At 40.1% G+C, this 18,176-nt stretch overlaps 1 protein-coding gene across 2 annotated transcripts in view; it reads left to right on the top strand.

Moving 5' to 3' along the window:
- Positions 1 to 3,175: 3,175 nt before the first annotated feature.
- Positions 3,176 to 18,176, top strand: part of sugt1 (SGT1 homolog, MIS12 kinetochore complex assembly cochaperone) — a 73,893-nt gene continuing 58,892 nt past the window's right edge. For both annotated transcript variants that reach the window (XM_072578174.1, XM_072578175.1), the window contains exons 1-5: positions 3,176 to 3,266; positions 3,360 to 3,408; positions 7,166 to 7,256; positions 10,953 to 11,022; positions 13,656 to 13,726. In XM_072578174.1, coding sequence (XP_072434275.1) covers positions 3,253 to 3,266; positions 3,360 to 3,408; positions 7,166 to 7,256; positions 10,953 to 11,022; positions 13,656 to 13,726 — 295 coding nt within the window. In that variant the 5' untranslated portion in view covers positions 3,176 to 3,252. The remainder of the gene's footprint in view (positions 3,267 to 3,359; positions 3,409 to 7,165; positions 7,257 to 10,952; positions 11,023 to 13,655; positions 13,727 to 18,176) is intronic.

Consider the following 18,176-nt stretch of genomic DNA (forward strand, 5'->3'; position numbering starts at 1 on the left):
GGACAATGAAAGTATCTTGGAAAACTACTGAGAAAGTATAAGGTAATCTGTAGAGATATACCTGAATATAATTAGTGAAACATAATGTAGACATAGAAGAGTCTACTGGTAAAAGAGCATCCCTATCAGTAGAAACAGAGATTAAGTACATGTTGGAAAACTACTTGACTCTTTGCAGATTTCAGAAAGGTAATTGTGGTCAATTTGTATTAAATAATGCTGAACTATCACAATTAAAACTCTTAGTCATTACCTAGTGAAGAACTGGCACTTCTATAGCACTTTTGAACAGAGGAAAGCATTGTAAGACATTTCACAGGAGCAAGTTGATACCACCTCAACAAAAGTGATCAACTTGTGTCACAGTTATACTCGAGGAAGAGAATTCAAACTCAATGTTCTGTAGTCCAACTTGCAATAGATCTTTTATGGCTTATTTAAAGCATTAACTGCCTCCGGATCTAATATCACTCTGGCATATCTAGGTATTCCAGTACTGACCTCCCATTCCTCTCTCTCTGGATCCTGATCTCATGTCAGATTGTGTACATTTTACTATGCAGGAGGCCATTCAGCTATTGTGTCTGTGCTGGCTTTCTATAAAAGATGGCCAGCTCATCCTATATCCCTTTTCTCCCCTGAGTCCTGAATTTTGTTTTGTCTTCATGATCAGATGGAAATTGTGCACTCTTCCTGCAGCTGAAAATATACCTGCACAGTCCTCCAATATCTAAACATTTTCCTCATTTGTTTCTAACTGCCAATGCTTTAAAGAGAATCAAAAACGTTGGTGGTTAACATTGGCTTTGAAATAATGCTTCAATGACTGGCTTTCATAAGCTCCACTTTCTTATTTTGAAATCGGATCCATTTGCAGAACAAAACCGATCAGAAGTCACATGACAACTGATTTGGACTATAACCTGGTGTTGTGTGACTTCTGACCTTGTTCACCCCAGTTCAACACCATCACTTCCACATCATGGTATAAAACTGAGTAGACTAGTAGCCAATGACAAAACTTCATTCACATTACCTATCAGTAGTTTGTAAGTTTGACAAGAATTATTTGCAGTGTATTCTCTTTTGTTGCATTTTCTTTATTTGAAACCATGTTAAATCATTGGTGCAGGGATTGTCAGTTCATACCTCTTTCAAAATATAGAATATGTGTGACGCTTTCCAGATGCTGCACTAAAACATTTAAGAAGACAGCTGACCAACACCTGCTCAAAAGAAAAGAACACAATTAAACTTGATCAGATTAGACATTTAAGATGCTCCCATGCTGTGAACCATGAAATTCCATGTCAATTGTTGACACCACAACAGTTTACTTGTGCCAAAAATATAAATTGCTGGAGAAACTCAATAGGTCTGGTTGCATCTGTGGAGAGAAAGCAGAATTAACATTTCAGATCCAAGAGCCCTCTTAAAGAAGAAGGAAAGTTAACTCTGCTTTCTAATCTAATCACATCTGCCTGCACTTAGCCCATATCCCTCGACACAAACTATATAGTACATCCAGTGACCCTTCTTTCAGAAGAAAAAATGTTAATCCTGATAGAGTCATAGAGTTATACAGCACGGAAACAGATGCTTTGGTCCACCTCACCAACCAGATATCCTAAGCTGATTTAGTCCTATTTCCCATATCCCTCTAAACTCATCCTATGGACTGATAATTTAAACAAAGAAAATAATGGAATAAGTTAAGAAATACTTTAATATTAACTATTACCTTATTTCTTTATTTTTTGACTTATTCTTAAATGCTTAACTTTTTAACTCTGTTTTCCTTACTATTTTGTACCTTAGCTTTTTGTACCTGGATATCAAAATGGGTATTGTGCTGCGACATTATATACTTTTCTCTGTACTCCTATACTTGAGCAAACATGACAATAAAATTTTGATCTAAATCTATGTATGTATCCATCGAGATACCTTTTAAATATTATAATTGTACCAGCTACTAGCTCATTCCATACATGCACAACCCTCTGAAAAGGTTGCCCCTCAAGTCCTTTTTAAAATTTCCCCTCTTGCCTTAAACTATGCCCTCTAGTTTTGGACTCACCTAACCTAGAAAAAAAGACCTTAGCTACTTATGCTATTCATGCCTTCATGATATAAATCTCTATAAGGTCATCCCTCCGCCTCGTACATTCCAAGGAAAATAGCCCCAGCCTATTCAGACTCTCCCTAAAGCTTAAACCCTCCAACCCTGGTAACATCCATGTAAGTATTTTCTAAACTCTTTCCTATAGCAAGGATACCAGTATTGAATGCAATAATCCCTATACTCAGTGCACTGACCAATAAAGGCAAACATACACCTTTTTCACTATCCTATCTACCTGGGACTCCACTTTCAAGGAACTATGAACCAGCAATCCAAGTTCTCTTTGTTCAGCAACACTTCCCAGGACCTTATCATGAAGTATATAAGTCCTGGTCTGATTTGCCTTTCCAAAAGGCTGCACCTCATATTTATCTAAATTAAACTCCATATGCCACTCCTCATTGGTCAGATGGGCTCATTGGCCCATCTGATCAAGGGTGACCTATAATACATAGAACATAGAAGAATACAGCGCAGTACAGGCCCTTTGGCCCTTGATGTTGTGCCGATCCAAGCCCACCTAGCCTACACTAGCCCACTATCCTCCATATGCCTATCCAATGCCCGTTTAAATGCTCATAAAGAGGGAGAGTCTACCACTGCTAATACTTTTCATTGCATTTGTCTTGTAAAAGTACATATGAAATAAATTCTAAAGTTCCGAGGTAAATTTCTTCGCTGTCCGCTACACCTCCAATTCTGGTGTCCTGTACAAACTTACTGGCCATTTTCAAAAACAAAAACAGAAATTGCTGGAAAGGCTCAGCAGGTCTGGCAGGATCTGTGGACAGAAATCTGAGTTAACATTCCCCTCCTCAGAACTGATTCACAGCATCTTTCCATTTTTATTTACTAACCACTTCCCTTTGCTTTTCATTTGCTTCTCCTTTCGCCACCTGATTCAGCAGCCCTGAGACAAATGATTAAAAGGCCCCTTACAGCCACTGTCAGGCAGGGGTTGGCAATCCTTCAGTGGTCAAGACTGTCCTTTACAAATATGGCGCCGTCCCGACGTGTGCGCAAGCGCGGCGGTTCCCTCTTGCGCCCTGGCGCCGGCTCTTTAGCGGTGGCGCACCCTCTCGGCTTCTTCTTCCAGAAGTTTCCGAAGCAGCAGCGGCGACGGAGACATGGCGGCCGACGGGTGAGTCGTGTGCCCGCCGTTTAAAGTCCGCTCGCAGACGTAGTTCCCGTATTTAATTTTAAAAAATATATATTTTTGTTTTATTTTTGACAGCGTCTTTACAGACCAGTTCATAGAGGAGTGCCCGGAAAAAGCACTGGAGGTGGGTACTTGCTGTGGTCGGGGGGCGGGCGGGGGGTAAAGCGGTTCCCAGATGCTTGCGGCCCCGTGAAGTTTCCTCGTGTGGGCCTCCCGGTCCTTGAGCATACGGGAGGCTCGGCTGCAGCACGGTTACGGGGTGGGGTGGGGGGTTTAGACTGGACCGAAATGCACGAATGTGAGACCTGTGGAAACTTGCAGCCGTTCGGCCCGTCGCGCCCGTGCTGTCCTTGCAATGCAGGTAGTAGTCCTGCTCACGGGGGTTAGTCTGCAGGACCTGTGTCCCTTTGTGGAAGCTGATGGTGAGCTGCTGCCTCCCAGGAACTGCGGCAGTCCCATGTGGTTTAGGTACACCCACGGTGCTCTTCCTCAGTAGTAATTTTAAATGGGTGATCCCCGGACCAAGTTTCTGGGCTGTCTGTACTCATATCACACTGGGCTGGGGCTCCGGATGAATTAGCATTTCTGTTTATGTTGCCATTCGTAAAGCTTCCAAGTTTTAGGAGCATTTTCTTTCTTCGTTCGTGGACTTGAAGGCATCTCTGGCTATGCTAGCTCTTACAGTCTTGCCTGTTCTGAATTACCTTGGAGAAGGTGGCTGTTTTCTTGAATTGCGACTGTACCCTCACCTGCACACCTAAACAATGTTAATTCAATCCAGTTTGTTTGGCATGGTTCCCCCTCTGACAAAGTCACCCTGCCTATCTGACTTGATTAATTCTGGTGCTTACATGTTGAGGTTAATTCTGTTCTTTAATCTTTTCTAAAGATGTGCAGGCTCTGTTGATTAACCATGGAAAACCCTAGCTTAGAGGGATTGGGGCAGGAGGGTGAGTCTGGGTGGGATGCTCTTTAGAGAGTTAGTGTGGACTCAATGGGCCGAATGCCCTGCTTTCATTTGTATGATTCTGTGAAATGTTTTTATTCCACTATAGATTTGCTGGTCTGTAGTTCCCTGTTTATACTTGAGAATCCTCTTGAATAATGGTAGTAAGCCACCTGTCTTCCAGCTCTTTGCTACTTCTGTGGCCAGAGAGCATTTGAAAATTAATGTCTGCAGTTTTGGAATATCTTTCCCCAGTTCTTCAACCTAGTTTACTGTATCGAGTGCTCCCGATGTGGTCTTCTCTACATTGGCAAGACCAACCATACACCAAGGGAATGTTTCGCTGTGCATCTCAACCTGGCCTGCAGGGGTCGACCACACCTCCCAGTCATCGCCCATTTTAATTTCCCTTCCCTCTCTTTCCGACATGACCATCCTTGGCCACCTCCATTGCCAACAATGAACCAAACTCCAAATTGGAGGAACAATGCCTCATCTTCCACCTGGGCAGCCTACAGCCCGGAGGAGTCGCGGTAGACTTCTCCAATGTCAAATACCTGCCCCAGGGCTAGAGTTTGCAGGATGCCAAATTGAGGAACATTTCAGAGAACATCTCTAGGACACAGATGAAACAACCCACTGCCCTGTGGCTGATTACTCCAATTCCCCCTCCCACTCTGACGATGTGCAAATCCTGGGGCACCTCTGCTGCCAAATCCTAACCACCCGATGACTGGGAGAAGAACATATCATCTTCTGCTGTGGGACCCTCCAACCACACTGGGTCAATGTTGATTTCATCAGTTTTCTCATCTCCCCTCCCCCACCTTATCCCATATCCAATCCTCCAACTCTGCACCACCCTCTTGAACTGTCTAACCTGTCCATCTTCCTTCCCACCTATCCACTGCACCCTCCACTCCGACCTATCACCATCACCTCCCCCCAATCTTCATCCGCCTATCGTATTCCAAGCTATGTTCCTTCTTGGGGCCCACCATATTTCTGATGAAGACCTTAAACTCGAAATGTCGATTCTCCTGCTCTTCGGATGCTACCTGACCAGCTGTTCTTTTCCAGCGCCACAATTTTTGATTCTGCTTCATCATCAAGCCAAGTGTACACACTGGTTCAGTGAAGAGTCCAGGAATTTCTTCATATGGATTAATTTCATTTTAGTTTCTTAACTGTGGCCACATTGCAATATATACACTGAAAAAGGGTTCTCAGGCTGACCAAAGCCTCTACAACAGGAAAGAATAGTGAATTAGGGTAAAAGAATTGGCAAGAGTGAGGAAAGGAAGATTTAGCTGAAAATTCCATGCAAATGAAGTTGTCTCTTCTAGTGCTGGATAACTGATAAATTCGAAAAGTTTGGCACAAGAAAAGCACAACAGATCAGGCAGCATCTAAGGAGCAGGCGAATCGACATTTCGGTCATAAGCCCTTCATCAGGAATGACTGATCTCCAGCATCTGCAGACCTCACTTTCTCCTAACTAATAAGTATTGTTATTGTAATTTTATTTTCCAAGTCAATGCAATAGTTTCTGGAGTAACGATCTATCCCATGAAAAGGGTATGGCAAGATGAGACAGATGGTCACAATAGTGGACTCTTTTAGAAGGACAAATGTTCCATGGTGGGATATAATTGATAGACAGTGTTCTGGAAATGCAGCCTTGAGTTATATTTCTCATTCAGACTAAAGAAGTGGAAGAATTAGTTAGAGTTCATATAAAGGGAATGAGTTGGATATTTAGATTATTGAGCATGGTTTTTTGGTGTTTAGGTGGAGGGCGATACCAGGTTTTTGAAGAAGCAGTAGAAATAGTGGTAAGTGGTTAGATAGTACAATATAGATTTTAGGATTTTGGGAAATTATGCTTTTTCACTTGTTGCTGAAGTGATAACTGCAGCAGTAAGATGCAATTTAAGGTCAAAGGTGCATGAAGTTTAGAAAATTTGTAGAATGCTAGCACTATTAAGAAGAATAGACTTTAACATTTGAGGAAATTTTGGCTTCAATTCGACTTGTAATGCCCATCCTGAACACACAATAACACACACAACCTGAATATTTGATTGTGTATGCTCAACTTCTGAAGGTGTTCACTTCTCCATGTAATATTTTGCACACTCCCTTGTTAAACATTCATGCCTCCACCCCCAAATAAATTTCAAAACAAGTTCTTCCTCAGTTCATCTAAAGTTATTTACTAGGTACTGTACTACAGCAAATTCCCCATATCCAGAATCTGGTAATGAAATTCATATACAGCTTTGATTGAAGCAAACTATTTGCAATCTGTCTTGCTGAGTTTGTATGTCATGGCAAAAAATGCAAATCATTATTACGTATGATTTGTAATTGGCTAGATTTTACTTTTGTTGTGGAATCAAAAGACCACTATTAATCATTCATTTAACAGCATTATTGAAAAATAAGGACAATGTGTTTTAAAACACATTTTAAGAAAATTTTGCATTTATTCTTCAATAGAATGTAGTCATATTACTATTAAATATTAAGGATATATAAATTAGTCTTTATTTCAAAAAGTGCTGCATGCTTTATATTTTAACCCGACCAATGGGTTGCTTATGTTTGTTCCATGCTTTTAAACATAACAACTTTCCAGGAACATTTTTACTGAGCAGCTGCTGCTGTAATATGTATATCTGCAAGGCCCACAGCTATAACAAATGAGTTGGTGTTAAATGCTAACTTGGAAAAAGGAAAATTAATTTTGCCTATTAATGTTAATAGGAATAACATTGCCAGTAATCATTTTTCTAAACTTTACAGTTTTGTGAATTTTTTTTTTTGTTCATCAAACTTGGAATATGCCATTTTAGAATTAAATCCTTTGCAGTATTGTTTCAGTAGGGTTGCTAAGTTACACTGTTTATGACCATTCTTTTTATTCTTCCAGGAGCTCACTGCTATAGTAGAACAGGATTTGGACAAAGCAGAATATTACTGCCAAAGAGCCTATGCACACATATTACTTAAGAATTACGAAGGTAAGTTCAACGGCACTGTAAGATTTTGATTGTACTCCTTTTGCCAGGGTTTTGGCAGATTTTTCTTTAATTAATAAAAGACACTGATATGTATTCGTTTTAGGGTCTGTATTTTGCATCCTGACTGCCTTTGCCTTTTCAGTTAGTAATTTTAGTGAGATTTTATGGCTGTTTGTTCCCAGTGATCACATTAAGATACTGTCTTATTAAATCCTGCTTTGTTGTCTTGAATATCTTTGGCCTAATTTATGACCAGACATTCCACCCTTTTTTTTTCCTGGGAAAGCAAAGATTTGGAGCAGTGTCAAGTGGATGGACACTAGACGTTTTGGCATTCTGCTTCTTTCCCTGTTTCCTGTTTCTCTGTGCAAATAGGAATATTATTTCCTTAGATTTCTTTCGTGCAATAGAAATAGCCAGTCAGTGTCATGTCAGTGATGAAGTTCTGAGGGCTGCAAACCTGGAAAAATTGTAACATTGCTTGTGGGTTTAAAATCATACTTTGTATGTAAAGTTGAGTTCTTTAATGTAATCATGGTGAGATTTGAAAAAGGTAATGCAACTGGTACTTTTATGGACTTGCAAAAGAGATTTGATGGGGTGGCAAAAATATTTGTTGAGCCAAATGTTTAGAGACAGGAAAGAGGAGCGTGATGCGAGCAGTTCTGTCCCAAAGCTTAAGATAGATCCATTGGTCTTAGAGGATGTGTAATCCAGGTTTACTAGAATTATATCTGAATTCAAGGGTCAAATTAAATGGAAGTTGGACAAACTAGTATCATACTCCATGGAGTTTTGACAACCAAAGCATGATTTGATGAAAGCTATCAAAATATTGAGGGAATGGGCAGGGCAGAAAGAAAGAAACTTTTTTTCTTTCTACGAAAGCTGTATTCTAGCATTGAGGCCGTAATCTGAAAGTCAGTTCTAGGCATTTTAAGAGTGAAATGAGGAAATACTGCACACAAACATTAGGTAGAAGTTTGGAATTCTCTTCTGCAAGAGACAATTGATGCTGGTTTAGTTGAAAATTTAAAACTGAGACATAACGAATGGAGGATCATCTCAACTTGAACAGCTTTTATGGTGGCACAGTGGTTAGCACTGCTGCCTTACAGCACCAGGGACCTGGGTTCGATTCTGAGCTTGGGTGACTGTGGAGCTTGCATGTTCTTCCCTTGTGTGGGTTTCCACTGGATGCTCTGGTTTCCTCCCAAAGTCCAAAGATGGGCAAGTTACGTGGTTTAGCCATGGGGTAAAACCCCATACAGGGTTAAAGGGATAGAGTGAGGAATGGATCTGGGTGGACCAGTCCTCCCTGGTTGGAGACCTATCTTAACACATAACAAGATGGTTGTGGCTGTCACAGGTTAACTATTAGCAATATCAGAACATCTCTGCAAGGCTTCCTCCGAGTAATGCCCTAGGCCCAATTTTCTTTAGGTGGTTCATTGATCTTCCCTCCATCATGTCAGTCATGAGGATAGTCACTAATGATTGCATGGTGTTAGCAATTGTGACACTAGAGATACCGGGAATGCGTAGGAATTTGTGGGCAACGTCCAGACCTGGGTTGATGAGTGGCAAATAACATTTCTGCAGAAATGCCAGGCAATGACCATCTCAGACGAGAGAATCTAACTATTGATCCTTGACATTCATTGGCATTACTGTCACTGAATCCTTCGTGTCAACACAGACCTGAAATTGAATCAGAGCAGTCATATAAAATCTTACCATAACAGCAGGTCAAAGACCAGGAATATAGATGTTGTAGTGTTTAACTGACCTCTTGATTCTCTATTGGCTGCCACAAAATGGGGCACAAGACAAGAGTGTGATGGAATACTCAGCACATTCCTGGGTGATTGCAGCTCACACAGCCCTTTAAACTTGACACCCTCAAGTATAAAGCAACCAGCTTGATTTGCCCAGCGTTCACCATTTACTCTTTTTTTTTCTTCACAATGCAAAGTGATGGCATTGTGTACCATCTAAAAGATGCACTGCAAGAACTTAGCAAAGCTCCTGCGACAGCATCTTCCAAATCTACAACCTTCAACTCCTAGAGGAGCAAGGCTGGGAAATGTGTGGGTTGAAACGATTTTGTGCCTTTACTGTTGCTGAGTAAAAATTCTGGAACTGCCTTCGTGACAACTGTGGGTAATGCTGCAATGCTTCAGGAAGGCCCTGCACCACCACCTTTTGTCAGTTGGTTTCCTCCCACAGTCCAAAGATGTGCAGGCCAGGTGAATTGGCCATGCTAAATTGCCCATAGTGTTAGGTAAGGGGTAAATGTAGATGTAGGGGTATGGGTGGGTTACGCTTCGGCGGGGCGGTGTGGACTTGTTGGGCCGAAGGGCCTGTTTCCACACTGTAAGTAATCTAATCTAATCTCTAAGATTGGTCTCTAAATGTTGGCCTCACCAGTGGCAGTCACATCTCATACCTTGTTTCTATCTCTCCCATACTGTCTGCAGCAGCATCTCCAATCACTTGTTCCCTTGCTTCTAATCTGTCACTCCTCCAGATACATGTTTGTCTTTTCAGAATTCCTCTAACTGTTTCGGTTTCTTTCACAGCCTGACAGTTTTGTTTTGATGGCAAGTTTTCTCGCAGCAGCTGTATCTTGTACCCTAACCAGGTTTTCTCTTTAGGACATCTTGAACCATGGTGATGAATGTTCATTTGGCTTTTACATTTGCCCAGTAATTGATGCTACTGGACTCTATTTGAATCCCCACAGCTTCAACTTTACCAGTCTTTAAACTGGTTTAAAATTGCCATTTAGTTGCTTAAGCTATAATTTCTGATATTCTTCTTGGTATGAAGGTCGACATGTTTTGTTTGTTGATCTTGTCCTAATTTGCTTCGGGGAAAATGTCAGCAGTCCACAAATCCTATCCAGTAATGTCAAATTTGATGGGGGGAAATCCAGGATGAAGAACTTTTTTAGATATCTATCATTCATCATGAAGGCAGTTGGAGGGATTTAAATTAATTTAATAAATCATGATTATAAACCTAGACTTGGTAAAAGTGAGCTTGATAATTCAGCATTGACCATTGGAGGAAAAAACTATCTGGTTCACTCCTATCCTTTTTGAAAGGCTTTGCATGGTTTATATGTTACTTCAAATCTACTACAGTATAGTTTATCCTTTAACTGCCCTCTGAAATGGCCTAGCAAGCTACTTCAAGAGCATTAGGGATGGGCAACAAGTGCATGTCTTCCTGGTGGCACCCACATCCCATGAAATCATTAAAGGGTAAGATGAATTCATTCTTTGCTATTTGTGAGGCATTATGTGCTTGGTTTGTTTGGTTATCTGGAATGTTCATCGAGAAATGTTCCTGCTAATCCTCTTGAAGATCCTGGTCTGATATTAGTTGCACATCAAGCAGTGTTGTTGCTTTTGATATCATAATGTGCCATACTGTGTCATTTTAAACCATCAGCTTATTTCCTTTACAAACTTAAGACAAAGTGTAGGAATCTTGAAAGGGCTGTTGCAAGAAGAAAATGAATATGAAGCATAAGTTCATTTCTAAATCAGGACCATCTCTTATGTACCTTAATGACCATGGATAATAGTGAAGTTGCTCATTATTAAATCATAGATTTAGCCGATGAAGTCAATTATAAAATGAAAAACATGTTTTTAATTTGATTAAATATTGCTCTCTTGCTTATAGAGGTTGTAGAAGATGCCAACAAAGCCCTCAAGTTGAAACCCCACTGTGCTTTAGCTTATCTCAGAAAAGGGTGAGTATATTTATTGTTTGCTTATTTGTGATTGATTAGTGCCTATTTGTCCTCTGTTTACATGCAATGAGCTGGAAACATGTCTTTTTTTTTCAAGAAATAATAATAGCGGTGATTTCATGCTCAGGATTAACTTCTCTAAGTACACATGAGATGTAGAAATCAGAAAATTTGATCCAAGAATCAGAATTGTTACTGTTTGTTTGAGAAAGAAATTGATGTTGCCATTTAAACTTGCACAATAAATCTGAAGTCATCCAGAATCCTGACCTTTGGGAGTGTGAGACTTTGGATTTTGGATCTGCATTCTGTTTAATGCCTGAATATGGTACAGTCTGGTTGTACCATTATCAAAAATGTCTTGTGTTGGTCAATTCCAGTTTCCAAACCACCAGATTTTGGATGTCCAACCTGTAATGAGCTGAGCAAAAAAAAACTAAAGTTGGTTAGAAAACACCAAACCCTGGGAACAGTGGTGAAAGCACATCTTTCCTTTTAATTATTACATAATCTACTTCATGATTTTTGCTTTAAAATTTTCATGAACTAAAATTAATTTTCCTTTCTTGCATTTTTAAGCATTTGGTTCTGTTAAGAGGATTTTAGAGACAAATCTGAAGAGTAGGCGGTGGACTTTTGAGGCATTCATTAATACTTGATTAAGTCAATGTGATCTTCTCTTTCCAATTACTGTTAATAAAACATTTAAAAGCATAAGACCAGGTATGATAAAGTGGCTTCCACACTATCGATCTAATGTCTTTTGTTCCATGTATTCCTAACATGAGTTTGCAGATTTGGAAACATTGTATGAATGGATAGGGTAGAGACAGTTGGGTCATAGTCTATTTAGTGATGGTTCAGGAGAGGTAAATGACCCCTCCTATGCTGTGTTTCAAAGTTGCACAAACATCCTAAAGAAACTTCATTTCATCTTATCAGAAAAAACAATTCCTAATCCTGAGCAGACCCAGGAGGAAACTTCCACGTTCACTTTATCAAGATTGTTTAAACAGGTCAATGAAGGCACCCCTTTTTCTAAACTAGAGTAGAAACAAGCCCATCTTGACAACCCATCCTCGTTATCCCAATCACCACAGGTATCAATATAATAAACCACCTCTGAATCACTTAAAATGCATTTACAATCTTCCTTAAATAAGGAAATCAAATCTATGTATAGTATTTGAATTGTGGTCTCACCAATGCTCTGCCTAAAAGATTATGGCAGTTGTTCCAAACCTAGTTTCATAACTCATGTTTTAAATTATAACTTCTAGTTGCAAGAATTAAATTGTTGAATGAGATGATTGGATGCATCCAATTGAGAAACCGAAACACAAATTCTAAAGTTTTTGAATTACTTAAGAGTGAAGAGGTAACCAGTGTTTATCTAGCAAGATTAAAGGTTGAGATGCAAAATATTTGAACAGTGAATGACCTTTTTCTTGAACTCAAAGGTGTATGGCCAACAACTCAATTTTTCTTCTTGGGTGGCACAATGGCTCAGTGGTTACACTTCTCCCTCACAGCGCCAGGGATCTGGGTTCCCTGGGTTTGTGCAAACTTCACACAGACATTCTTGCCGTGTCTGCATGGGTTTCTTGAGTCCTCTAGTTTCCTCCCATGGTCCAAAGATATGCAAGTGAGGTGGATTGGTCATGCTAAATTACCCATGGTGTTTAGGGATGTGCCAACCAGGTGGATTATTCAAGGGAAATGTAGGGTTACAGGGATGGGGTGGATTTGGGCAGGATGCTCTTTGGAGGGTCCATGTGGACTCGATGGACCCAAGGGTCTCTTCCCACGCTAGGGATTCTATGATTGCTGGCTGAATTAGGAATTATTGCCCATCCTAATTGCCTTTGAGAAGTTGATGGTGAGCTGCTATGGATGCTGCTAGGGAGGAAATTTCAGGTTTTTTGACCCAGTGGCACTAAAGGTACGGCTACATATTTCATAGTCAGATGGAGCGTGTCTTTGAGGTCAGCTTGCAGATGGAGGTGTGCCCATATATTTGCGGTCCTGGTCCTTCTCCATCATGGTACTTATGGATTTGGTCATTGCCATTTAAGTATTTTGATGGATTTCTCCAGTACACTGTGTAGATATGCACTACTGCTAACATGTCACTAGTGGTGGGATTGAATATTTGTCAGTGTTACTGATCAAGTGAGCTTCTTATCCTTTGTGTCAACTTGTAGAATATTGTTAGAGCTGCTCTTATCCAGACAAGTGGGAAGCATTCACTCTCAATTCTGGCTTCTGCCTTGTTTGATAGTTAACAGGCTGAGAGTAGATAATAAATGTGCATGTGAAAAGGAAGATATCCTTTGAAAATGTTTTGATTATTTGAGAGCATTTTTCCCAGCATAGTTATTGTTAATAATGTCAAACCTCTATATTTTGCAATTATTTTAAGTTTCTGGTGGGCAATGGGCATTCAACTTCACTTAACTTCTTTTACAACAGAAAAAGTATATAATTGGACAGGAAGTGAAATCTTTACAGGAGCTTTTAGTATTTCTAAACTTTTGTTTCAAAATGATTACTAAAAACAGTAAAAAGTTCAGTAATTATATGGAGCTAATTCATTTTCATTAAAAGTTGTTTTAATGTATTACTTCTTTTAGAATTGCAGAGTATCACTTAAAAATGTATCAGTCATCAATGGAATCCTTTACAAGAGGGCAGGAGTTAGATAGTAAGTGTTCTTAATTTCTTTTTTAAACTGGAAACTGAATTTTAACTTAAACTGGTTATGGAAATATCTAATTGTTCAGTAAATCCCTGCTTAAAATAAAACATCATTAATGAGTCAATGCTAATGAACTCCTATCAATGTATCCATTTACGATTGCCAGTTTTACTTTAACATCGTTGACCACAAACCACCACTTCTATGGCCTCTCCTGCGCACAGAACCTTCCTGCAGAGGGTGGAGGGTTGTTTTTCAGCCTGGAGGCCTATGACCACTGGTGTGCCAGAGGATTGTTACTGGGTCCACTACTTTTTGTCATTTATGGATATGAACATAAGTATAGTTAGTAAATTTGCTGATGCTGCAAATTGGAATGTAATGGACAGCAAAGAAGGTTACCTCCGATTACAATGGGGTCTTGATCAGATGGGCCAATGGGCTGAGGGAGTGGCACGTGGAGTTTGTTGGACAAATGTATTTTGGGAAAGCAAAGGTTTATACACTTAATGGTAAAGTCCGAGGGAGTGTTGCTGAGACCTTGGAGTGCAGGTTCACAGCTCCTTGAAAGTAAAGTCACAGGAAGATAGGATAGTGAAGAAGACATTTGGTATGTTTTCCTTGGTCAGAGTATTGAGTATAGGAGTTCAGGGATCATCATGTGGCTGTACAGGACATTGGTTAGGCCACTTTTAGAGTATTGCATGCCATTTTGGTCTCCTTCCTATCTGAAAGATGTTATGAAACTTGAAAGAGTTCAGAAAAGATTTATGAGGATGTTGCCAGGGTTGGAGGATTTGAGCTATAGGGAGAGCCTGAATAGCCTGGGGCAGTTTTCCCGGGAGTGTTGAAGGCTGAGGGCCAACCTTATAAAAGTTTATAAAATCATGAAGGGCATGGATAGGATAATTAGACAGTCATTTTCCCTGGCGCCAGGGAGTCCAGAACTAGAAGGCATAGGTTGAGGGTGAGAGGCAAAAGATATAAAATGAACCTGAGGGGCAACTTTTCATGCAGAGGATGGTATGTGTATGGAATGAGCTGCCAGAGGAAGTGGCGGAGGCTGGTACAATTGCAACATTTAAGAGGCATTTGGATGGGTTTGTGGAAAAGAAGAGTTTAGAGAGATATGGGCCAAATACTGGCAAATGGGACTAGATTGGTTTGGGATGTCTGGTTGGACCAAAGAGTATGTTTCCATGCTGTACATTTCTATGGCACTTCTGTTTGCTGTTTATGCTGCTGCAAAACTTGCCCATCAACCTTGCCAATTGTATTTCTTTTGTTTAGTGATACATTTTTATTTTGCCTACTATTTTAGCTAGAAAGGTACAGTTTTTTGCATTTGACTATTCCTGTATTTAAATTTGAATTTTTCTGGGCAGAAAATGTCAAAGTTTAATCTTGCCTCCAGTGCTAAGCTATAATTCATCAAAAAAAAATCATGATTTCCAATCACAACTTTGAGGTCATCCTATATTTGTTTGCAAGTAATTGCATCTTTGCATCATAATACCTGGCTTTGTACAGTTTTTTTTTGTCACGAGCCAGTGATTGTTGATCGATTCTCATTACAAGCTTTAATGCCAGAAAATTTTTGAACATTTAGTTTTATCCATTTATGTATCCCCATTACAACTACCACTGTAGTTTGAAACTTGGCTATGGTTCCTACTTTTCATAACATTGTGATGTCTCCTAATATTGTGTTTCTATTGAGGGATGAATAGTGAGAATTGAATTCACTTTAGCTTTGGTAGGATGGTGTTCAAATAATTTGACAATTGAGGAAGGACAATTGGTGACCTGCAAATGACTGGCTTCTGGAATGCAGTATTGTAGGTGGATGCAAGCTAATAGAAAGCAAGGTAAATTCCCTCCCATCCTGAAGTGATGGTGTTAGGTGAGAAATGTAGACCTAAATCTAGTGCCTTAAATAAAGGCATTTGCAGTAGTGTATGAAGATATTGTTGTTTGCCCAGTTTCCCAATCCACTTCAATAGTGGCAAACGTTTGAGACAGTTCATAGCTTGCTTTTGGGGATGCATTCCATTTGAGGGATGCTAAGTGGCCAACTCTGTTAAAGATAGCATCTGTGATAACCACTTTTTGAAGCGGGGATGGGGAATCTCAAATTAATCTCCTTTTGGAACTTGGACTAAATTCCACTGGTAAAAAGCAGTGACCAAGGATGAGTTGGAACTCCTCACCCAAGCCCTTTTTAAGGCACATGTAGCTCTCGGTGCCTTGCGAAAGAGGTGGGCACTGCAGGGGATGCAGTGTTTTATTTACCCTGCCAACTCAGTTTTGATTTCATCCCTTCCCCTCCCCCTCTCATATGTTTGAAGGTTAGCATTACCCTTAATGGGCTTTGCTTATAAATATTGAATTGGCTCGACTGGTGGTAGGTAGTCATGGTTTAAGAAAAGGCAAAAAAAAAAGTGCCGCTACTAAAATCACCAATGTTGCTCAGTTGTGTGACACTCTTCTGGATAGAAAAGATAAAAAGCGGATCCAGCATTTCCCGTAATGAACTTTGCTTGTGAACACCTTGAATTTGGAATTTGGTTTGTCATGTGTATTCAGTTACAACAGAACAGGAATACAGTGAAAAGTGTAAAATCACCAACACATGGTGTCACTTGAGGCTCAGAGTACCTAGGCACAAAAGATAGAGAAAATAAAGTTACACCACATTACGAATATAGTATGTTTAAGTTAAGAAAACAAGAAATAAAGCTTAGAAAGATTTACATTTTGGCCTTTTGATAAGGGCTTCCATGTGATCTGACTGGTCTCCACCGATTTCCAACCAGTAGCCACCTTCACTGAGCCAACTGGATGCCCCTGTTAATTGAGTACACTAGTGTTTTGTTGGTGGTTAATGGTTTCTCAAAAAAAAGGTCATGGTGATTTTGCAATGCCCATCTCTTTTCACATCGAGCATTAATGCTGGGTCAGCTTTTTTTAAATACCCAGAAGTAGACCACTACAGGAGGCTGAAATGGATCATCCACTCGGCACCTTTGACTAAAGATTGCTGCGAAAGCCTCAGCCATATCTTTTGTGCTGACAGTGTCCCCAATTTGTCAATCTTGTTATAGTGAATGCGCATTATAGCAAAACAAACTGTTTGAATGAAAATAATCAAATACAATGTGCAAGAGAATAGAGAAAGAAAATTAGTTTGTTACTAGGTAATGATGCTTGTTTAACAAGTTGGTACAGGCATGACAAGTTGAATGCCCTCTACCCCCCTCATAACAGTAGCACATCTGTGGTTCAGTAATGAAGGGGGCAGCAGATGTGCATGAACTAAAATGGGGAAAATGGCCTTCCTCATTGTATGTGAATCAAAATTCCATAAGGAGTTTTGAATGATTGAAACTTAATGTTAGCTTTGGTTGACTCCTTTGTTAGCCTTGGTTGAGATATTGCTATCAGGGTTATTACTTCAAGGCTTGCAGGTTAATTCTGTCTTTGTGTGATATTGCTTGCTATCTTGCTTTTTGCGCTGCTAATGTTTGCTCCATTTACCATATGTAGGATCGTGTTCAAATAATAACCAAAATCAGTGCGGGGCAAAGTTAGCCTGTTTATTTAGAAGTCACAGCACAAGTTTGAGGCAGCAATAGAATCCCGACATGCAGTTCTTACAAGAGCCCCTTTATGCACAGTTTTCATATTAAAATTCCGTTTAAAGGGCTCCTGTCGTAGGAGACAAGGAATGGGTTAAAACATGCTAAATGCTGGCGGCTGCTTCTGATGGAATGTCTGTCTGGTTTGCTCGCATAATTGGGATGTGTTGGCACTTTTGTCTTTTAAATTAGTAAAAATGCTGGGCCTATATGCTCAAGCTAAAACTTGTAATAAAAGGATAAAGGATATTAAACTGACTTACTGTGGCTAGATTGTGAGATTTAGAGTCATAAAGTCAGAGATATACAGCACGGAATCAACTTGTCCATGCTGACCAGATATCCCAACCCAATCTAGTCCCACCTGCCAGCACCCTGCACATATCCCTCTAAACCCCTCTTATTCATATATCCATCCAGATGCCTTTTAAATGTTGCAATTATACCATCCTCCACCACTTCCTCTAGCAGCTCATTCCATATACATACCACCCTGTGCGTGAAAATTTTGCCATCTAGGTCTCTTGCATCTTTCCCCCCCTCACCCTAAACCTATGCCCTCTAGTTCTGGACTCTCCCACCCCAGGGAAAAGACTTTTGTCTACTTATCCTATCCATGCCCCTCATTATTTTATAAACCTCTATCAGTTCACCCCTTCGCCTCTGACGCTCCAGGGAAAACAGCCCCAGCCATTTAACCTCTCTGTAGCTCAAATCTTCCAACCCTGGCAACATCCTTGTAAATATTTTTTGAACACTTTCAAGTTTCACAACATCTTTCTGATAGGAAGGAGACCAGAATTGCATGCAATATTCGA

This window comes from Chiloscyllium punctatum, chromosome 9 (genome assembly GCF_047496795.1).
Source record: "Chiloscyllium punctatum isolate Juve2018m chromosome 9, sChiPun1.3, whole genome shotgun sequence".
Classification (NCBI taxonomy): Eukaryota; Metazoa; Chordata; class Chondrichthyes; order Orectolobiformes; family Hemiscylliidae; genus Chiloscyllium; species Chiloscyllium punctatum.